Source organism: Takifugu flavidus, chromosome 11 (genome assembly GCF_003711565.1).
Source record: "Takifugu flavidus isolate HTHZ2018 chromosome 11, ASM371156v2, whole genome shotgun sequence".
Taxonomy (NCBI): domain Eukaryota; kingdom Metazoa; phylum Chordata; class Actinopteri; order Tetraodontiformes; family Tetraodontidae; genus Takifugu; species Takifugu flavidus.
In genome coordinates, this window is record NC_079530.1 from 6,024,108 (window position 1) to 6,047,457 (window position 23,350).

General features: G+C 43.1%; 1 protein-coding gene across 5 annotated transcripts; it reads right to left on the reverse strand.

The window, feature by feature from the left end:
* Positions 1 to 42: 42 nt before the first annotated feature.
* On the reverse strand, positions 43 to 22,163 carry kcnh1a (potassium voltage-gated channel, subfamily H (eag-related), member 1a). Of its 5 annotated transcripts, XM_057047157.1 has the most exons (14): positions 21,870 to 22,163; positions 20,262 to 20,288; positions 18,999 to 19,122; positions 16,702 to 16,808; positions 16,340 to 16,468; positions 16,008 to 16,126; positions 15,526 to 15,918; positions 12,888 to 12,914; positions 10,948 to 11,105; positions 9,683 to 9,954; positions 7,238 to 7,437; positions 6,123 to 6,375; positions 4,303 to 4,499; positions 43 to 3,425 (listed from the first exon to the last, which is right to left on the reverse strand). In XM_057047157.1, exons 1-14 carry the CDS (start codon positions 21,940 to 21,942, stop codon positions 2,562 to 2,564), a joined length of 2,943 nt encoding a protein of 980 aa, XP_056903137.1. In that variant the 5' UTR covers positions 21,943 to 22,163; the 3' UTR covers positions 43 to 2,561. The 5 variants fall into 5 exon arrangements, with proteins under 5 accessions (XP_056903137.1, XP_056903140.1, XP_056903139.1 ...); XM_057047160.1 differs by lacking the exon at positions 20,262 to 20,288; XM_057047159.1 differs by lacking the exon at positions 12,888 to 12,914.
* Between the last annotated feature and the right edge of the window lie 1,187 nt (positions 22,164 to 23,350).

The following is a 23,350-nucleotide window of genomic DNA, read 5'->3' on the forward strand; positions in this document are numbered from 1 at the left end:
CAGAGGAGCTACGACACACAAGCTGACACGTCTCCCAGCGAAGAGGGTACAGTAGATATAAAATATTTATTAGGAACAGTACAGCGTTTCAATCCATAGAGTTCCAGTTGTGCTTGAAATGGTTACATTTCTCACCACGCGACACGTGAACATAGAGGCATATGCATGTTACATCAAACCATACACTTAATTCAGAGCCTTTAGAGGTCCAGTGTGGTGGATTCAAGGGGCAGAAATGGAAATTCTTAGTGAAAAAAAATTAAGAATTTATTGCATTGCAGCAAATTATGTTGTGCATAGCTTTTAGTGGCGGGGTTATTTACAGAATATATGTGTGACGTTTAATTAAATTCATTAAAATGATGTGTTATAGTGATCCTTTTCAAAGCCTGCACTGGACCTTTACGTGATCACGTGCATATGTGCGTATACCATGTATACGAAGGGCTTCGGGACTTGGCAGCCTTTGATGGCTGACTACAAAAATAGTTCTGTTTAATAACTGGAAAAGAGCGACGGCAGTGTCGACGGTTCCATCATCTTTTCTCACTGCAGGCCTAAAAATGGGTTATATCATGAAGGCACAGTATTGCATGCGTCCGAGGTACAATCAAACGTAACGACCATAAGAAAATGATGACTGGAGACTGGTGCAAGAGCACTGGAGCGTGTTTTTTTTTCTGCTGTTTCGGCACTCACCAAGGCTACATATCAGTTTCAAGGATTTTAGCGCTGATCGTTTCAGAAGCACCAACTCTGGATTCTGAGCTGGTAAATTTAGTGTGCCAAAGCCAAATGGATTTACATTTACAGTCCCCCCCCCCCACATTTTTACAGCATTTCTTTTCTTTACATTTGATTTTCATCATTTTCAACCTGGAAACGTTCCGTTTTTTGCTGCATTTCGTGAGCAGCTCGATGAGTAACTGGGATTTTAGCACCTTCCTTTTACCTTTCCAGGTCCATAAACCCAGAATGTTAAATAAAAAGTTCTGAGATCTCTGAATACTTGATGAGAAGAGGAAAACACTCTTTTCCATTTCCACCTCAGCTGCCTCCATAGGACCGAAAACATGTCAAGAACATAAATTATCCATATGAAAAATATATAATTTAGAACAATGGCCATTCTGTGCAGCATTGAAGAAAGCACTTAATGTGGACTAAAGACAGATTTCAGAAGAAATATTTGATTGTAACAGTTTGAAACACACTATTGTTGATAAAAGCATGAACAGAATTGAATCTGAACCTATAACGGACATCTGCACTAAAAACTAGTCAAATATGCAAAGTTATCTGACTTTCTTCTATTGTTATTTTTATAAAATTAAACTGTTCCAGCCGAAAATACAGAAATGTTCCTTCATAGCAGAACTCATCTCCCTCCATATATTTTTTATACATTTCTCTTGTCAGCTCTTTTTTGTTAAATCTGTCTAAATGATGTGAGAAAATACTTAAAGAAATTCTACTTATCTACTTGATATTCATTCCATCTGAATTCGCCTCCACGGTTGTTTAAAAACTAGAATTTGTAACACAATAATACAGGAAAATGAAAACTAACATTTCTGTGTTTAGCTTTTTCTCCTACTGACCCATTACAGAAAATGGGTCATCCTGGGGTGTTTCCCCCCTTTGGCAAATGTGCAGACAGTTCACATTAAGTCATGCTTAGTGGTGAAATAAAAGACAAGCACAAGCCTCCGCAGCAGGAAAAGGAAGAGCAATTCTAGAACAGCCTCCAACAGACTGCGATGGTAGTTTTTACACTAGCAAACCCACAACTGTATGCATGAAAGCGTTTATGCTAAAAGGCATACGAGTCTGACCAAATACACACTTTTGCCTAACATGTATTTGGTTATAGTGGAATGAGGGAAGGACAGCTAGCCGATGCCAGAGAGATGGATGAGATACTAATGGGTTTGTCAGGAAGCCCATCTAGACGTGCTTTATGGAAGTTACGTAGCCGGTGTGTGAATGCGAGTGATCGGTCACATCTCTCCTAATGATGCCGGCGGTTGACGCGATGGAGTTCATCGGCTGTCTGAGGGAATTACGCTGCAAAGACCGTCTCCTTTGCTGGAATCACGTCCTGCTGCGCGGCCTCCGTGAATCAGATATGCACCATCTGTGGTTTGAGGCACACGTCTATTTTTGACATGCAAAAGAATGTCATTAATGATTCAACATACCGGTGCGTACCGGTGCGTCATGCTTTTACACGGCTACTGTATACTCTCCCGTCGAGGCTCAGAAAAAATCTCAATTTGGGAATAAATATTTCAATTAAAGTGCAGTTGAAAAGTAAAATATGTACAAACGGAGCTCCCAGTTTCTGTTTAACCTCAGAATAATTAGTGCAATCACACCAATCTGGGTTGCAACCTCCACTTCAACTGTGCCGGCACCGATGGCACGTTATTCCGGTGGAGACGGCTGCTGGGTCCTCAAAACCACAGTGCTGCCTCATCCAGCCTGTGTGCCCAGTGGAGCCTCAGCGCTCCCAGGAATCTGGGACTGAGATAAATGTTACCTGGTGGTCCTTCCATCCTTCAAGAGAAGATGTCGTCTTTTTCCTGGTCTGGTGACGTTGGTCTAGAAATGTCAAACAGAGGCTGCGGGGAACCAGCATCGGACTTCCTGAGGAGTTGAAGCGCTTCTCTGAGTTGTGCCTCCAGACCAGACATTCGAGCTTTCAGGTTCTTCATGTCGTCCTTCAGCTCCAGCTTGAGCTCCTGGAGTGAGGCCTGGAGCGTTTGCTCTGGAATGGGGTAGAAGCTGTGCCTGCCCTCGGGGGGCTGGACCGGACTTCGGTCGTAGTGCGTCATGCGGAAGTCGCCCACTTTATCCAGCCGCAGATCGCTTTTGGTGATCCCGCTGTCGCACGAGTCCGTCTTCTTCAGAGACATGTGCGACTCGTGCACCTTTGTGCGGTCTGCTAACGTCTCCATGGACTCAGCTTTAGACACTTTCTTCCAGCTGTCGGCTTTGTCCATGGACTCCTTGAAGCGGCCCCAGCCCTTGACTTTGGGCGGCTCTGCAGTTCGACCTCCGACCAAAGAAGCGGGAGGTGGCACCTGGAGCTTGACCTTGTCTGAGGGCGTGCAGTTGGTTGGAGACGAAGAGGAAGGCGTTGAAGATGAGGGTGTAGCTGGGCTTTCTGTTACTGTGATGATACTGGTGGTGGTAATGGCCGTGTTGGCCAGCGGGACTTCCACGTAGGCGGGGCCCTTCTCCACATCGTGTTCAGAGAGCCCCGGTTTCTCGGGCGTCAGTCGGGCCTCTTTCTGCTGTCGGAAACGCTGGAAGAGTTTTCTTACCGGGTGATCCGGCGGCAAATTCAAAGGAGCTTCATTTTTGCGCCTCTGTCGCTCCTCTTCCTCTCGCTTCACGTCGCTGATCTTTCGGAAGACAATCTACAAAATAATAACCACAAACACCACGAACCATTAGTGTTTAGGTAAAACCAACAGTGAAAAATGTCACGTCAACCTGAAACCAGATACGTCTTAAGCTACAGGTGAATGTTATGAGATGAAGATGTGTGTAAATGTCACCCAAAAGAGGCTATTCCCAGCACAGAGAGGGAAAGTTCACACAACGCCTCCAGCTTCATGGGTGAAGACACTCACTTGGCTTACCAAAATGCTAATATCAAACTGTCTTAATAGCTTTAGCATATCAACAGCTAATGTAAGTCATGGTTTGGACTCTATCAACAGAAAGTTTGGGTCATGAATTCCACCCAATTTCCTGTGAAAACTGGACAGAAAGTTGAGACACTCTGTGACAGCCTGTAACAGGAAACACATTAGATTTTCATCTGTGATGTACGGCTGCAACCTTCACTCAAAACATAAAGGAATCAGACTGAACAGAGATCGAGTGCAGGATTCTATTCCCAATCTATTCCTCTGTCTATTCCCTGCTGAATTCATCGGGGAAGTATGGGACTCTGATGAACGCTTCCTTCGGTGCTGTAGATGAGATTGCCTCTTGATATGAGGCTGTCCAATCTCCCTGGAACGCTCTGGAGATGGCTAACTCTATTACAACTGGCTAGATTACAATTGGCAGATAAACTTGAGTTGTCGTGCACAGCCGTACATTATGAATGCGACATGAAGTAGTGCTTTAACAAATGAAAATATGGAATGGAACTGTGATTTTACTTAAAAGTCAGCATTTTTTTATGTCATTTGTTTATACAAATTTGAAAAAACTTGGAAAATGCAGTCGTCTGAACCTGTCATTTCCATATATTAGTGATTCTTCTGGTGTGGAGATGCTCACCCTTTTCCGCAGGTTGTAGGTTAGCAGCAGATTTCTTGAGAAGTGGTTGGAGAACGCCGTGTAGAACTCCAGCACCTTCTGCAGGGCGTCCCGTTTGATCACGTGAAGGTCGCAGTAGGTCAGAGCTCGGACGTTGGCGCAGGACTGAGCGAGAGTCACCTCCTTCCAGAAAACATCTCCAAATACATCTCCCTTCCCTGAAGAGAGAAGACATCATTTAAGTGGCTAATCTTCCACATGTGGGTTTTATTATTAACTTTTGCCTCCTAAAACACCCCCCAATAAAAAACTAGATAATGAATTCGCTGGATTAAACACTGGCAATTCCAAGTCTGGTTAGTTATTGTTGCCTCAGCATTTAAAACATTTAAAAAGGCCATGGCAACCGCAACTGTTGGAAATTTTTCTTTGTCTTTAGTTCATAGTTGACCATTGATGCATCGATTAAAGCTTCAAAGCCTTCAGGTACAATTCAATGTTCATAAGTCACTCATCCTTGTTTACTAGAATTTCTTATTGAGGCTTTATTTCAAATGATCATATTCCAATTCCCAGATTCCAAAGTCTCTTAGTGTTAATCAAATAACCCCTGAACAGCAATGATGCATTTGTTATTAATATCGACATGGAACAGTAAAGATCTAATGTATGACGCAGCCAACCTGCACCTGCTGAGGAGGAGATGTTAGTTTTAAGTGTGTTTTAAATGCATGAGTGTGTTCTGCGGTGCCATTAGCCTAATGAGACTGATTCATGAGTAACTTGTTTATCACGCAAACTCCGTTACAGTCGTCCAGGTTGACAGGATTAGCCTGACGTGTATCGATCGCTGCAGAAGGATCCAGGAGGAATCTATTGATTTAAAAAGCCAATACTGGGAATTAAAAAGGGAACACTTTAAGAAAATTTAGAGTGAAACTGAATCTGAAAAACATGAATACGAAAACAGATGTGCTCCGAATTAATGTGTATTTGTACGCCCAGCGGGGGTCCAGATCAGATTCTGGGGACAGAATTAACTCATTTTTCAGAATTAAGGGAAAAAGAGGAAAAAAGAAGCGCTCGTGTGCGGTTTGGAAAAATTCACTCTGGTTCCTGTGCTGCTGCCAGTGTGCAAAAATCAGGGTTTACATTTATAAACTGGTTTTATTGCCATTTGCTTTTCTTGTTTATTGCAAATCTATTTCAGACATTTACTATTTCTGTGCCCTGTATTCTTTAAAATAGCTGAAAGCTTCATAAATTTACAAAATCTACCTACAGAGGGCTCAATCTGGCGGTTGAGGTTTTCTTTGCTGAAATCATAATTACAGCAAATATTTGCTCTTCAATTTTCAGTTGTGAGATTCTGCTGCAACTAATCAACCAAGAATACAAAGCTTTTGTTTTTATGCCGATAAAGAATTCACAAAAATGGTGGATCAAGTCGGAAAAGACACAGTCTTAAGAAACGTCCGTGGCTCAGCACTGACTGATTCCAGAACAGCTACTCTCACTGCAGGAAGACAGACTGTAAACATGGAGGAGTTACGTAAAGCTTCCAACTAAACATTTTGTCACTGTAAAACCTTTTTTTCCTGACAGCAGAGCGGCCAGTCTGAAAGGAAACTGTCTTCTGCTGTGGTGACCGACTGTTTTTACCCCACATATATTTAATTCAGAGCAACATCTTCTGAGAGCGCCCTGAGTTTTCTGTAACATCCAGAGTGAGCAGATCTGGGGTAGCTCCTCTGACAGTTGCTGAAATGGGAGAATTTGAATCTTTTATTATTTAAACTCCTCCCTGTAAAGATGGAAAGTGTGGAAAAAGTGTCACGCACCTAAAATGGCCACCACCTCGTCATCCTGGATGACCTCCAGTGACCCCGACACCACGAAACAGAGGCTGTCTACGCTCTCGCCAGCGTGGTAGATCAGGTCTCCGGGGGCGCAGTGGATCGTCTGGAACTCCATGGCCAGCGCTCTGAGACAGCCGTCGCTGGCCAAGCGGAAAGCTGGGTGCTCTTTAAACACTTTGCGGTTGAGATGAACACAAATGTCCGCTCTCATGTCTTTTGGACAAATCTGCAGCACCTGGAAGAGGAAGGAAAGCTGAGCGATTCCGTACCAGGCTTCTCCTGATGGATCATCAGATTATATGACGGAAAAATATGGATTATCACCAGAGTCTGCTGCAGAGCTGCACTAATTCTTACTTCCTGGCGTGGAATAAATGAAATTAACTTCTGTCTTTTGTCCCCAAAAGGTATTCAAACTGCTTCAATTGTGAATCCATTTCAGATTTTATTAAAATCAGAACTTTGTTAGAGAAACTGGATTAAAACACAGCGATTGTTTATTTCCTGTTTGATTTGAGAGTTGTTGGATTAATGCAGTCATAATAAACCGGATCACCACAAACGGAAGGTTCGTCCTGTTCTGCCTGTAAAACTCATCTCTTTAAAGACCAACGGCAAACAATCAGATTACAGCAAGTTGTTCACCCTTCGAATGGATAAATTCAGATAAACTATACAAACACGCTGTGCAAGCAAAACGTATAAAGAGATAAAGGTGGCTAACAATTTATCCCAGTGACAAAGCTCAGACACTCTAATGAAACTTAGAGGCTTTTATGTGTTCCACAACAACAAAAAAAGCTTTTAACACATTTATCCTTAACAGGATTGTAAATTGCCTCATGCATCACAGTCACGCTTTCCATTAAACGCCAGCGTTGCGAACAACCCGATTTTTAAAGCAGCATTTCAGCGGTTTCAAAATGATGCTTCTATGTCACTATTGACAAGCTTAACGGAAAAAACAAAAAATACAATACTGAAAATTATTTCAATAAAGAGGCCAGAATCACCCATTTAAACAGCTGCTGTAACAAATAAAGACACATTAAAGCTCTAAAAAGAAAATACACCCGTGAAGTCGACCCCTGACCTACCTTTTCGGTGTCGATACCCCGCGACATGGACCATGTGGAGGCGATGTAGTCCATCACTCTTTCACTCAAACCTTTTGGGACCTGGTAGAGTTTGAGGAAGTCCCGCACGCTGTTCAGCATCTCGTGATAGCGGTTGGTGTTAGCGTACATCTGCTGGAAGATCGTTGTCACGTTACCAAAGATGGTGGCGTAAAGAAGAGCTGGGGGGGGGGAAAGATGTAAAATTTGAATGACAGGATTTTATTTTGCATGGCAAAGACAAATCTGAAGATTAATGCAAAAGATGTGGTTATAAAAATGCAACCACAGGCTATGAAAGACTTATTCAGAGGGTTATTTAAGCATAATCACAGATGTCGGCAATTAAAAGCCCTCCTGGACACATAAGGTCTGAATGAAACTGTGATGGAGGGAATTAAGTCTTGAACATTATATTACTTAAAACGGCCATGTAAGAAATGTAGACCTGCAATCTGAAGTGTTCAAAATGAAAAATCACTGAGGTCTGTGTTAAATAAAGCATTATCAGTTTTTATCTCTGAGGCAGTTTGGGAGATTGAACTGGTCCAGCAGCTGGTGTGTGTGTGTGTGTGTGTGTATAGCTTTAGTTAATATTCAAAGAGAAAAAGACAGCAGCTACACATGTAATCCTCCTCAGATGATGACAGTAACCTGGGTGTGTATTCCTCTCTGCCTTTGTTCCCCAGTGCTCCATCAAAGTGCACCGGCAATAAAAGAGGCTCAGAATTCCTTCAGGGCAAGTTCCCCCCTTCATTAGAATCCCTCATTTGTGCAGTCGCGATAAGAAATGCTGTAGAATCTGCAGCTGATTGCATAATGTAAAGAAGATTCTATTTTCATGCTCTCAGTGCAGCCTATCTGCAAGCGCCGCGGTTTTTAACGCTCTGGTTGGACTCGGACAACTCCAGCAGAGTGTTTCTCTGAAGTTGGATGGTGAGCACAGATGGACCCGCTCACTTCTGTGATTAGCTGTTAAAAAAAAAAAACCTGCTACGGCAAAAGAAACCCAATCGCTTCCCGCGGAGTTCCATCCTGTCACCAGCATCACCTCTGTACTCGCTGACGTGCGCAACTTCGCTGCAGCACTGCTCAGCATCCTACAGCTGGCTGTGTTCAGAGGTAGTTAAAGTCAGTCAGAAACTCCAGCCCCAGGGCAACGGTTGCTATAGAAACAGGACATATGTACGCTGCCCCTTCTCCCATGCCACCTCGCCAAATACCTCCTCTCGCCGCGATCTTCTACTGCCTGCACCGATGATAAAAATAGAACGGTATCAACGTATTCATATTTCATCAAGAACAGCCGCATGTTACTGTAGATTGCATCTACTATGGTCGTCCGGAGGCCGTCTGGGTTTTAGATATTTATGATGAGTTCCATCTCACAGTGAAAAATGCAGACAAGGCTGCAGATGGGTTCTGCAGACTCCCCCGGGAGTGTTGTAAGAAAAAAAAAAAACAGACCCACACAGCCCAAAAAAGGTAGCGTGAGGCGCAACAATCAGTCCCAATCACCTCGGGTTTGGGACTGCGGCTCAAAGAAGTCCAGGGAGGAGTGCGCTGATCGTTGAGGGAGCGGAGGGAGCACTGCGCTAAATTGATCCGACAGCGTCAGTTATTGCTCCGAGGTGTTGCTCTCACACATAATGGTGCTGCGCTGTGCACAGTATCAGGAGCTACACAAGCAGGAGTTGCCTCATAAATGTTTAATATTGAGACGCTTGGAAGAAGAGCACGCTGCTCAAGAACCATCCAGCAGATTACTCTTTAGCCTTTTTGGAAGAATTCAGTCGAAAAAAAACAAAGAATGCCATTTAGCTGTGATGTTTGCTACAACTTTTCCATATAACTGTATATTTGATGGGCGCCACAGACTCATAAATGTGTGAGACATGCTCTGATAAAATGGGCCACTTTAATATTCCTTCTTTGTCACAATTTTAGGGACAAGGGGAACCTGAAGAAGAGGATAACTTCCTGTAAAGAATCCAGGACAAATTTGCCGAGGAGTTTTAAGTCTAATATTAGCAAGACAATCGGTGGCAAATGGCAAATCATCTCAGAAACTCTGAAAATCCCACAGCCATTGGCCCACAGGCCCATGGCATTTAGTCACATTTAATCAACCTTTACAGTCCAGTTCGATTCATCCATTAAACCCATAAAAACCATTTAGAAAGTGGGGAGCTCATCCTCTCCCCTGCATGTGGAGCTTCACCTCCTCTGTCAGGCTTTAATTCCACTTAAATATTCCAAAGTGCCACTAAAAACGCACCATTAAGGTTCCGAATGAACCAAAATGTTGTTGGGAACCTACTGAACCTCAGTGGCTCCGCCCATAATTCATCCATTTATCTCTGAATTTACAGAGCATATGGAATCAAAGTTGCAACAGCGGCTGGAAGATCGAGCACTTTTACTCACATCCGATCATCATCATGGCCACGGCAAAGATTTTCTCCCCGTCCGTCGTCGGGGCGATGTTGCCGAAGCCGATGCTGGTCAGACTGGTCATGGTGAAGTACAAGGAGGTGATGTAGACCGACTGCTTGTTCGGGCCGCCCTCCCACTTTCCGGTGCCGCTGGCGTTGAAGCGGTACGGCGTGCCCACCGTTTCCGCCAGCATGTACAGCCAGCTGTCTGAACGCACGATGTTGGTTTCTTCATCGATGACTTCGTAATCACCGATGCTGTACCTGCAAGGTGGGGAGAAAACATCTCTGTAAAAAAGGAAATCTAGTTTATTGTTTTAGGAAATTAAATGAACAAAACCATCAAGCGTCGGTGCAGCAGGATTTTAACTCTCATATTACATGTCGGTGATCTAAGGTAATGTTTTAACTTTCAACTTGCTGTGGTGACCATGGCAACTGCAGAACCCTACTGAGAGAAATGTTGCTACAGGAGCTATTTTTATTGATATCCAAGTCTGGTTTAATTATGCTGTCTGGCTCAATAAACACTGTTCATCACGCCGGTGACAGTGTCCCGTGGGCTCCCCGCTGTGGGTTTGAATGATGAGGTTAACATTTTTGAAATTGGGTTAATAAACCTGACATGAGACATAAAGTTAGCTTAACATTTGCCATTAGATAACTGAATCACACCTCTCTTTTATTAGCGAATTAATGCTACAAACAAATGACTCTTTCTGTAAAGCTGGAAATGTATCACACTGCCTATTCATGTGTGTGTCTGTCTCTCTCAAAAACATCATAACTCAAGCACAGGATGGAACTTAATGTTTCCACCAACGGGCCCCCCGTAGACTTAATGATCTGATTAGACTCTAAAGCCCCTGTGCAACAGAAATTTGCATATTGATGAGGTAAACAAAATCTCCTGAAACCAACATCTATCTGCTTTCTGGCCCCAAGGTATGAAACTACATTCAGTTATGATACTTAAAAACAAGTGTGTTGACAAAACTGTTAATTACTGCATTAATTAGCATCATCAATGCCCTCATTATAATAATTGACTGTTAATGCATCGAAGAGATTGCAGAGTGCGTTACATAATCCATGTGCACAAGCACGATAACACAACTTAAAAATGTCCCTTTCAATTCCCTTTGTGCCAAGTGAGCAGAAGACAAGAAACTGTCTAAAACTTACAGCCCGTGTAGGTGATGTGCCGCTGAGGTAATGAAAATATGATTAAATTCATCACAAATCTCAGGAACTTACCAAATGCAGGCCAGCCAGTGTGCAGCCAGCCCAAACACACACACCAGCAGCACCAGTACAGCTGCCCCATATTCAATGTAGTGGTCCAGTTTGCGAGCAACCCGACCCAGTCGGAGCAGCCGGACCACCTTCAGCGAGCTGAACAGACTGCTTATGCCCTAAAAACAGACAGAAAGGCGGAGATGTGGGTCCACGTGACCCAAAGTTTGAATTCAATATTAGTCTCAACACAGTTCTGCTTCAGAAAATTGACTATATGAGGATTGAGCATGCATTTACACACCAGACTCCACGTGCTCACAGCTTTTACACGAAAAGTGCGAATGCAGAGCCAGATTCAAACCCGGGTCAGCTACAGCCTCTGTTCATTGACGCTCTACGGATGCAGCTCTAAAATATATTAGCTCCATTTTTTTTGAATACCTTCCAAATGCAAATGCTATGTGAAAGAAAAACAAAAGACAAAAGCACAGAAGTGTCTTCCCTCACGCATAAATGACAAAAGTGTAAACATAAAGATGAGAAAAGATGGGGACTTAATGTGCTGCATTCCTTTTAGACATTTCTGGACAAAGCAATGAAATCTTTCACCTTCCAGGGGTTACATAACCGCCAGCAAAACGTCTACTCAGCTCAACTGTAAATTGAAGCACCCACTCGGTGATTCAAGCAGAGGGGCCCATCATTTTGCTGCTGGTATTGTGTGTTTCCTATATGTGTGTTCGTGTGTGTCAGTTTGGGTATTGATTCTGCTAATGTGCTGTGGTCTGCACTCTGAGTACAACTGCAGCGCTCGCTGTCACTTGATATCTTCCAGCTGACCAGCCGACACCCCGGCCTCTCTAAAATGATTTTACAGACCTCAGCTCCAAAACAATTCAGTTATCACTTCGCTCGACTTCAAACTTCTGCGCTAAAAGACTGCAAACATGAGCTGGGAGGAAACAAACGGATCAAGTCTGTTTTTATGGGTCTTGCAGCTAAAAGTAAAGCTGTTGTTGCTCAATACCCCGCATCCACAGAGCTTTACACACAATAAACCAATGAAAACCCCAAGAACTTGTGTTATTATACAGTCAGGTGTTGTTTGTTTGGGTTTTTTTTGCTAACAGTTCTTAAATGAAATGGAATTAAATATTGTAGGTGTTAAAAGTATATTGGTCTATGTATTGTAGAGTTCTGGAAAAGCCCACATTACTTTTTGCATCAAAATAGATCGATGCATCTCCCTGTCAGAGCTTTCAAGAATGGAACTAAAGGCAGTTAGCTGAGCATATAACTGGGATGAAAACAATACCCCTCTGGCAGCTGTAGGACTCATCAGTTAGCACAGCCGCTCCTGTTAAAAGTGACAAAAGCCGGCTAAAACATTTAAGTCTTTTCAGTGAAGGGGGGAATAAAAGACCTCCTCAAAACCACACTTGAAGATCTGAGTATCTGGAACGACCTGATGCAAATCCAAAATGACAACATGGCTCCTGGGATCAATATGATGCTCAAACCATCATGAAAAGGAGGCACTTCATACATGTTTCAGTTAGTTTGATCATGAAGGCATTCCTCTGGCTGCTACTGTTCCGATATCACCGCCTGACCTCTCTTTCAACTCCCCCTCTTTAAAACCATCTTTTCACAGTGACAGTGACATTTCAGATGTTCGCTACAGTCGCTCTGTCACCAGTGACATATACATACTGCTGACGAGGACTGAATCAGCTCTCATGCAACTTTAATGATGCAGTTTTAGAATTGACAAAAACATTCTGGCCGTGATCTGGTAGCGAGGAAAAGCAGGGACGCGCAGCAAAGTTCCTGATTTTGCTTTGGTGCTTCTGCTGTATCGCAGGAAATGTGGAGTCTGATGGAAAGCTGGTGTAGGGTGTTATTAGGTGCAGTAATAAGAGTGATCATTATCATATTCCAATCAAACTGAAGCCTACTTGAGTGACAGCTCGGTGGTTCCAATTCTTCTCATCACGTCCCATGCATGAACACAGGCAGAAGAAGAAGGAGGGGGCATGCAAACAGAATGAAGGGATGGAAGAAAACAAAAAGAAATGGAACACAAAAGAGAGAAGACATTAAATTAGAGCTAAATGATGAATGAACTAAACATAAAACAACACAAAACTCATTTTTCTGACTAGAAACCATGTGCAGTGTGACAAAGCATGCGGTGAAAGCTCCGTTAGCTTCTTTAGCTCAGTTGAAACGTGAATCACTTGGATCCCATTTTGAATTCTCAGACATTAGACTTGATTAAACACAGCAGGGTCCAGACAGTCTGAAGGTATGACTGGCCCTTAAAGATTGCCAAGAACAACAGCCGCTTCTTGCTAATGATCTTCTGCTCCATATTTGGAAACCTGTTGAGGAAAACAGCCATCCAAATTATTCACGTCAGTCATTAGTCTGTGGCAGCAGCAAGGCGTTTAAAAACACTGCTAAAACAGCCTCATTTACTCTGGCACGGACCGTCTCACAGAAATACGGAGGGAGCGGCGATGACACCAGTGTCTTTAATGCTATCACAGATTCAAACTCATTTTTTACTGAACTTATTACGATCTGGGCTATTCCCTCTTGGAATTCCTGGAAGACATCCAAATGGGATGCATCCAGGCAATGACAAACCACCTTGGCTGGCTTATTTTGACCTGACCTGTGTGTTTTATCTCCTGTTCCTGTGTCTCAACACACCATCTCCTCCTGACAGTGACCACTGAAGAAGATCCTGCCTGTAGAAGAAGGTTATAGATCCCGGCAACCTCCACTAATCTCCATCTTCCCTGGCCCAGTACAGCACCTCCATTAGAGCCAATATTGCAGTTCCTCTCCATCAACTAAACCCTTAAACATAACACCTGCTGAAGACTTCCACAATCCTTTCCAACTCTGATCTACAATGCTGGACAAACATCAATCAATTACCATGAAAATGGCCCTGAGGCACTCTCATGGCCTGCTCATGTAAGACCATGAATACAGGAACCGATTGAGGGTGTCAGTGACTGAGAAGTTGAATTTGTGCTGACTAACAGCTCCATCACTTTATTTCTCACTCTGTAACTCCCTGAAGGCAACCGACCGTAGCCCCAAGTCGAAGGACGCTGCCAATTAATAGTGATTAATCAATCTTTCCTAATATAAATAGTGCCAATGCCAACAGAGCGACGAACGTGAGATTTCAGACACAGCTTGTGTTCAGGATAATGAGGGGTCCTACTAGAACTGCTCGCAGCTTTTCTTCTTTTAACAGTGTTCGTACAACGAGAAGCAGGACTTGGTGTGGGAGTGAATGTTCTCCTGAAAGGCAGACAGAGTTCTTTTAAATCACAGAGGCCCGTTGTTTTGAAGCTCAGCCGACCCAAAAAAGCCCCTGCCTCGGCCACTCCATCTGGGATTGGAGAGAAACGCTGCATCTGCTGTAACGGCGCGGGGCTTGCTCGCCGCTCGCTGACGCGGTTTTGAAGCATTAACGCAGTAGCTCGTGTGCAACCTGGACGCGCTATCCGACCGTCCCCGAGAGGCGCCGCCCGTGGGTCATCTTACATGCAATGGCAGCACTTTCCTGAGCCACAGTATCACAATACCACGCACACGCATCAGGAGATGTGAGACATTGAAGCGCGCACAGATGCACACAATGATGCATTATTATAATGAAAAGTGGCATGTGCAAGGCCCTGAGGCTCCACTTAATCAGCATGTGGGAGGAAACAGCACTGATCTCCTGAAAACATCTGATGTCCTGATGGTCTTTGGCTGTTAAAGTATTTTCCATCAGGCAGAGTGAGATATGCCATACGAGAATCCAGATATCAATAACAAACACACAAAATTGTGACCTCATTTCTCTCTAATCTAACTCTGATCTGCTGTCAATTCTAACACAATCTGCCTAATCCTGGCATCTCGAACTGTGATTCGGGCCTTTTGTCATCAGTCATGAGGTGTTAATGGTTTTAGGATCACAACCGCGGACTGATGAGGATCTCAGTTTAATACTCTACCACTCTCCCCCAATTAAAATGTGCCAATTATCTCTGCATCCTGTGAAACCTCTCCACCAAACGCTCCTCATTACCGTCCAACGTTATGAATTCACAAACAAGCACATTATTACGCTGCTGGCTACAACTATTTTTACTGCCGCTGCTCAAACAGCCTGGATTTTTACTGCTGGTTTCCAAAAAGTCTGCAAAAAACTGTAAATTAAAGCCAAGATAAGATTTACATCATAATTTCATCACATTCAAAAATCTTCCACAGGATGTAATTATCCTCTCATTTGTTTTTTTTGACATGTGGTATTGGGAAAACAATACAAATAGATAAGAATAAAGGCATTTGAGGTCAACGTCAACCTCCTGTTGCACTGTTACAAAACAATGAGTCAGTGATCTTTTTACAGACAAGTGCAGAAATATGATTTTAAAAACAACTGTATGACTAAAATGCCCATAAAGCAGCCAGGAAAACAGGAATGCATTTGAGAAGCGACAGCTAGCAGATGACTTGAAGCTGTTAAAGACAGATTATGAGTGATTCCAGCCGTCTCAGGGCCGCTGCGCTCACCTCATCCACGTTCTCAAACGCGTTGATGACGTCATACGGGAGGCAGGACAGCAGGTCGATAACAAACCACGTCTTCAGGTAGTTCATCCGAATCAGCTTTGGGTCTGAAATCACCTCCCCTGCCGGTCCCACAAAGGTGGTGTGGAAGTTCAGGACGATGTCCACCAGGAAGATGACGTCCACGATGCTGTCCACCACCAACCACGTCACGTTGTTCTGCTTGGTCTTGAAGGAGACGTTGTACGGCACCATGATGGCCGTGTAGAAGGTGAGGATGAGGATGACCCAGTCCCACGTGGTCTTGAAGAGGCAGTAGTGAAGGATGATATGGGGGGGAGTTTTGGGGGTCTCTTGTTTGTACTGAGGTAGAATATCTGAGCCCAGCTGCAGGACCTGTCGGGAACCATGAAGAGGAAAACTGAGAAACCCAAAACCCACCTGAGCTTTAATCAGATGGTCCTTAATGAGCCGTTTCCTCATACCTCAGCTAGCCTGGAGTGCTTGTGGACGTTCTCTCCTTTGTGAACTGTGGGCTGCAGCTGCTGTAAAACGCCTCGGCTGCTCGTCAGAGCTCGCGTCAGTCGAGCAAACTTCCCCCATCCTGCAAATTAAGAGGAACAAAGTCTTCCTGCAGCAGAGTCAATCCCAGGGCATCGGAGCACTTTTCCAGGCACGTGGAGTGTGAAAAGTGTAATTAAGTCGTCAGGGCATGCAGACATTCAAGGTTAAAAACGGTGTTTTACATTCTTCGTTACAACTAGAAACCACAACTGGAATATGTTGATATTTAGCGTCACAGTGATCTCTTTGCTACCTTTAGAGGAATCGTCTTCAATGGGCTGTTTGAAAGCTGTGATGTCGCTGAACGTGCAGAGAAACAGGACCACCTTCTCCTGTTCGTTTCGAATGGGAGCAATCTTCACAAAAAACCAAACGGGCGTCCCTAAAAGAGCCGGAAGACACAAATTTAGCTGCATCGGCTGACTTTTTTTTTGGACTTTACAGGTTTCACCTGCAATGGGTACAGATATCCACGTTCTCTGAGGAAGGTCCTTGACCAATTAGCAGGTTTCTGCTGTGGTAGAACTGTTCCCAGTTGCCTTTGAGGTCTGCTCTGAATAAATTTGCATACTAAAAAAAAGAAAAACTTTGCTGCTTTGCAGAGCTCAAACTTACTGTTTTTCTTGTACATCAGTATTTCAAACGAATTCATCTCATAATTCTCGAACGTCAGTCGCACTTTTTCCGTAGTGTCCTTGTCCGTCAGCTCCCCATACATGAAGCTGCAAAACAGAATGGGAAATAACAAAATTAATATTTAATAGGCCGGAGCGCGTTAGACAAGTGTGCTCGTTCTGCCGCTGAAGAGAGCCGATGGAGGCTTAAATATGTGATTATGTTAATGTGTTGCCAGGCATTCTCTGCTTTCGTGCTGCTCTCAACCCCTCCGACACCCTTTCCTCTCTTTCCCTTTTAAATTCAACGTTACCACAAGTAAAAACTTTACAGCCTCTAATAACCACAGATTCCCTTAACATGCATCCAAAAAACTTGAAATGAGACTGATGGAACAAATGAAAAGTTCCCCTCCGAACCAAAACTAGGCCCGAAGCCGGTTCGATGAGTTAAGAGCACATTTGCTGCTGCTGCAGAGGCATCCATCCCACTTTGCTTGTTACTGCCACCCTCAGTAGCTGCCTGTTCCAGCAGCAGCTAAAAATAGCTCCCAGTTTGTTATGAAATACGAAAGGAAGTCTAAATTTAATGAGTACATTCTCACACTGACACATTTCAGAACATAGCTCAGTGCAGCAGCGTGGCTGTTCTCAGCTTTTCTCCATCTGAACCTGCAGGAAAATAAGTTTCTTTAAAGTAAACAAATCCTGAATTGACCGAAAATACAAACGCTACAGGACTGTACATCTGGAGAAAAGTATAAAAAATGCATCAAGAGGGATGGAAACGATGTCTGAAGCACAGCTTTAAAGCAGAAACGGCTCACATATTAAACTTTAACACTTGAGGGGGGGAAAGAGTTTTTATCCTGCAACACATCAAACACCCGCGCTCTTAATATTTCATTACCCCGTCATCAGGCTGGAAACGATGATTTGGGGGCAAATAAAAATGTAACTGTCAAAGAAGAAATGATTCAACTTATTGAAGATGTGGAAACTAATAAAAGGAGGTGATAAAACATGAAAGCATAATTTATAAAGGATAAAACAGACACCTCCAACACCTTCAGAAACCTGCAGACAAGTCAGCAGCAGAAATATTTATACCGCAAAGGGTCCGATCAATCAATATTTTAAAGCCTCGACTTTGAGACTGTGCTTGAATTGGACGAGTTACAATCTAATTACTCCACCAGGCTCCAATTTGGAGTCACTGTATTTAGAGCTACTGGTAAAACCTTCAAAAGGTTTGACTGCAGAGAAGACCGGTTATTGGAATTAAAGCTTGTATATTAGCACATTCAGACCCATCTTAAGAAGAGGTGGCAGATTTCAGGTTTGTTTCTCTTCCAATTACAAACGCGCTCCTCCGAGCAGAAACTAAAAATAAAACCCACACGCTTCATATTTTCACTGGCAGGACTTCTGAAGCTTATGTGTGAGAGACCCAAGGGTCTGAACAAGTGCGAGCTGCCGTGACAGCCGCCATCTCCCACCACAGACAAAAACACCCACGGCTTGTAAATCTGGCAGTGCCGACTGTTTCGGTGTGATCCTGTGAGCGACCCTCGTCACAGACGCGCATCCAAACGCCGCTCGCTCAAACACAGCTGATGCTTTTAAACCGACGGGCGCGTTGAAGCGCTTTTACCAGCTATTGACAGGAATCTACATCTGATGGTTGAGAAAACACAGAACCAGCTAAATCAATGGAGCTCTGACTGTGTTTGTGAGCGAGATCCTGATTAGTTTCATTAATCACTGCAAAAAATAAACTTGACAACACGTGTGCTGCAATCAGGCCAGAGTAGCCTGAGCCTTCTGGTATTGGACGAAAAACGATAAATCTATTTGTTAACTCACAGGAACAAAAAAAAAGAACTGACACTACAATATTTACGGTCGCTGTTGTCGGCATGCAAACCTTGATGAATTATTGGCATCAACATTTATGAGTGCCAAATTAAAAGAACACCAGAGTAACAGACACAGATCTGCATGTCCCTTCACAGACTCAAGTGGTGGGGCAAAAGGAAGTGAGACTTAGACATGTTCTTCGTCAAAGTGCTGAAACGGGCTTTTAATCTGGCACATAATCAAATTATCTCAGCTAAAACAAGGTCAAAGCGCCATGGATGCATGTACAAGCGCAGCACTCCGTGACTACGTGGTGTTTTGAGACAACCAACCTGGACCATCTTCGTGTCTGACTGCAGGGTTCTGCTGCTGGTCCAGATTAACCCGGTGCGATTACCCTGTTTATTTAACCCTCAGAGCAGGAGCGCCTCTTCCTACCTGCAGGTGCTGCTTTTCTGCATCACCTCTGCTCGGTGGTACCCGCAGAGCTTGCAGAAACCATCGTTGCTGTAGACGATGGGCCAGTCCACAATCTGGGCATTCCCCAGGACAAAGTTGGTATCTGTTTAATTGTAAACAAGAAAAAAGATAGAAAAAAAACAGCCAAATAAAACAGCTTTGCAACCTCGACAGTACACAGAATTTTCTTTAACGCGTTTATTCTTTGGGTTATTTAAAACATCTTGTACTGCCATACTCAGATGTTAAGATGAACTGTTCTTCTTGTATACAGTATTATTATTCATATCTATCAAAATACACATTTTAAATGTCTTTGAAACACAACAGACTCACATCCTTAAATGTCAGTAATCCTCCGAGCCAGAAATATTCAGTCAACAAGGTTACATGATTATTGACTCTTGTTTAACTTCAGTAGTTTTCTGACTAACATCCACTTTTGTGCATAACCTTTATTCAATAACCATTCAATTACAACTTTATTGTAAATGAAAGAATAAAAGAATGAAAAGTATACTGAACAATTGCACTTTGTGACAATTGCCAATAGTGCTTCTGTTGGATTGAAAGCAGTTCATCATATTTCATGCAAAATCTCCATTTTTACGTTGGCAATTTATACCAAACAAAAGTTACTGCATGAATCAACGGAGGCCTAAAAGCAAGAAGCAGCTGTTTTGCAGCCGATTAAATGAAGACATTAAGGATAATACACGTCTTTGACATCTATAATCGGTCCACACAAACTAACTTGGTGCAAAATGTAAACAAAAATGGATGTATGTCTGGATGACAGATGCCAAAGCTAAAAAACTTGACAGTTTATGCACAAACACAACAACAATCTGATGACACCCAGGTAAAGAAAAATAAACACTTGCAATGTAGAGGAACGGCATTTTAACCACGGATCAAAAAGCTCCAACACAGAATTAAAATAAAAGAGAAATGACAACTAAGAACATAAGAACACTGACAGAACACTGACAGAACAAGCTGAAGACGTTCCATGCCAACCTGTTATTTTACAACATAAACTGTAGCATAAAGTTTATTCTCAATTATCACTAGAGCTGCTTTTTATTGGCTTGCTGCTCTAATGCATTTTTTTTAATTTCCTATATTTAAGTAAAGAACAGAAAATTAACAGGGTTTGTAAATTAACAGCATTTGGTATAGAACATTCAGTGGCACAGATTCTATAGGGAAAATATCAAACTACGTTTTCAGTAGTAGTACCTGTCTGTCTATGTGACAGTGTCCAAACTGAATTTGAAAAAACAAAAATAAATCAAGGTTAATAGATGACAGTGTGAAACATCAGCTGAAAATCAGAAAAAGACGAGTCACATCACACAAAGAAAGAATAGACAGGTGGTGACAGCGCTGCCCCCGGTTTAGCAAGGCTCGCCTATAGCTAAGAAACACCTAACTTTGTAATGCATAGCAACAACGCTGAGCTACTCGGCCGCTTCCCAGCAATGTCCATTCGACAAAAACGTGAGCTAAACCTCCCAGAATCCAACTGTTGTCAAATTTTTACACAATTAAATATTAAACACGACTTCAAACTTTGGTCAGCGCAATTTACACTGCAGCGGTTGGGGGGCGGAGCTAATGTCTTACTACAATCTATCCCTAGGGGGCAGTAGACTTGATGGCTAGTTCATTGCTAGTTCTAGATCTACATGAGTCCTCATGGCCTGATACACCAGGCATCAAGGAATATGTGGATGTTTAGGAAAGCCCATCCACCAGCAGATTTCTCACGAGTCATCCCACTGATTCTCAATGGCATCCTGCAGATTACAGCCACGGCTCTTTTCTTCCCAGCTTTTAGGAGATTTACTGCCGGCTAAGCTGCAGACCACCCAAGGTCACAGGACGAACGTGTGCACGTGTTGGATTCTTCCTTTGTTGGATGAAATTATGCACCATATAGAGCCAAATTCTGTGCGAGTTGAGCCAAAGAAAGACTTGCTCAGGAAACACACGCTCACCCGAACAAGGTGTTCCCTCAAATCATAACACATTTTAATGTGTGAGACACACTCACACGCGCGCGTATACGCACACGCTATCGAGGGCCATAACTCTGCAAACTGCCCTGCTGTCACTTTTCATCACACATTTTACTTTTAAAAAAAATGTCAAAATGCACTAAAACCGATGAAGAACTCTGCAGCACGGCTGAAGTCTGAACAGAGAATATTCTTTGTAGGATGCTCAAGAAAAATCAGAAAACATGAAATGATTCAAATAAAAGTGACTTGACACAACTGTTTAGATAATAACTCATCCCAGTGTGGCAGCTTCCAGATTAGCAGTCAAAAGGGGGTGTGTAACAGGATCATAATGCAACAGACAGGAGGTGTGCTGCGCTTTAATTTTGTTTGTTTAAAGGCCAGTTCACATCAAATACAAAAAGAAAAAAAGCCAATAATTAAATTCCATAATGACAAATTCCCCAGGTTTCATGGGATCAGGTACGCCCAGAAACTTAATGGAATGCTTTTCCATTCTGATGAGACAATCAGCGTGGCATCAGTGATCAATAATAAATTGAATCAACTGTCTTTTCCACACTCCTCACGGTCCTGTAGTCTCTAGACCCCAAATAAGCTGAAACACAACCGTCTACCGTTCCTGTGCAACATCTGATATGGGCCATCCCTATTTTGAAAAAAAGGAACTTAATCTGCAGCCCTTTAGTCGCATTAATTATGACGCTTAATTGATGAAGGAGGAAACTAGTCGTTAATTAGCTAATTGTTCTGGTGGATTTAAGACGGGTCCAGATTTAGTTTTATGGTTAGTGGTCCGCTTCAGATACAGTCTCATTCTTACCGTTCGATCGTCTGACAATGTTCTCCAAAAAAGTATTCTGAGGGGCCACAAGTCCCCTCCGACCCCCCGCCATTCTGCCTCCGCACTCAGGCGTCCTCAGGTAAATCGCTCCGCGCCCTGCAGCGGCTCTTCATGGTTGTCTGCGGCTCACAGACGCTGCGGGGATGTGTCGGTGCTGGGCTGTCTGCCTGCTCTCCTCATTAGCTCTGCCTCCTCCTCAGCCTGGTGCGGTACGTTCAGGCACGCACCTTCATCCTCCAGGAGACGAAAACAACGCATGGACGTACCATGCGGGGGGGGGGGGGGGGGGGGGGGGGGCAGCGGCTCCGCCACACGGGATCCGCGGCTGCGTTGCGCTGCGGGCAGGCCTTCTAGCGCCCTCTGTTGGATAAGAGGAGTAGTAGCTGCAGATTAACTTCGGTTAGAAATGCAGTTCAAATATTTTATGCAAAATATTACCATAGCTATGGATTAAGTTTTAATTAAACATAATATATTAATTGCTGTAGTTTATTGCGTTTGCATTTTTCATTTGTATACATGATTATTTTTTATTCTTTTTCATTTAGAAACTGATTGTGGACTTTATTTTATTATATTTTATTTCACTCTATTGTCACTCATACGGTGCCGCTATACTTTGTTGAATTGTTTACTGCAGCTATATAGTGACAATGACTTTGACTCCTGAATCCACATATGCTCCTATTAAAATACACACTTCAATATAAACCCTAGTTAAGTTCCTCTGTGGTATGGTTCAGTGGATTTCATTGTTTTGATGGGGCAAATTCAAGTCTCTGATATAGATTCTAATGGATTAATTGCTTAAAGCCAGGCGTTTGAAGTTAATTCCCCAAAGGATGTAAAGTCCCCCAATAGAATTGACTTTTTACCCCACCCCCGCTTGTCAATTCTGTTTGAATCAGTCTGGAGGTCGCAGTGCCCATACAGAAAGACTTCAGTAATGCTTGTGGTGGGAATATTCTCATCAAACTGAGTGAACACCCTTCAGTTTAAACTGTTTCTCACACTGCTGTAACAATAGTAAGGACACAAACATGCTGAACACATTTGACTAGCAGCTATTTAGAAAAGGTTATTGTAGGTGAAGAAGGTGCAGCAGTGAGAATTCTTTCTTTTTCAAACAGGTCATTTAACACTCACCAGCTCGACATCAACTGCAGGAGAACTCATTTCTGTTAATGTTAAAAAGAAGAGTCATTCAAATGGAATTCTGTAGGTCAAAGCCTTGGATCAATAAAAGTTCAAACAAGGAAAATATACAAATTATTGTAGGTTAAGGTGTTAAAGCTGTATATTTGGATCCAAAGCACTTAATCTTTTTAATGACATCATTACACAAATGATAAACAAAAGGTAAATAACCAGCAGTCAGCACTGGTTATTGGTTAATAGGGTGTTGCATGCAGGGGTCAAATGTGTCCATCCTCAGCTACTACATGTAAATCATTAGCAGT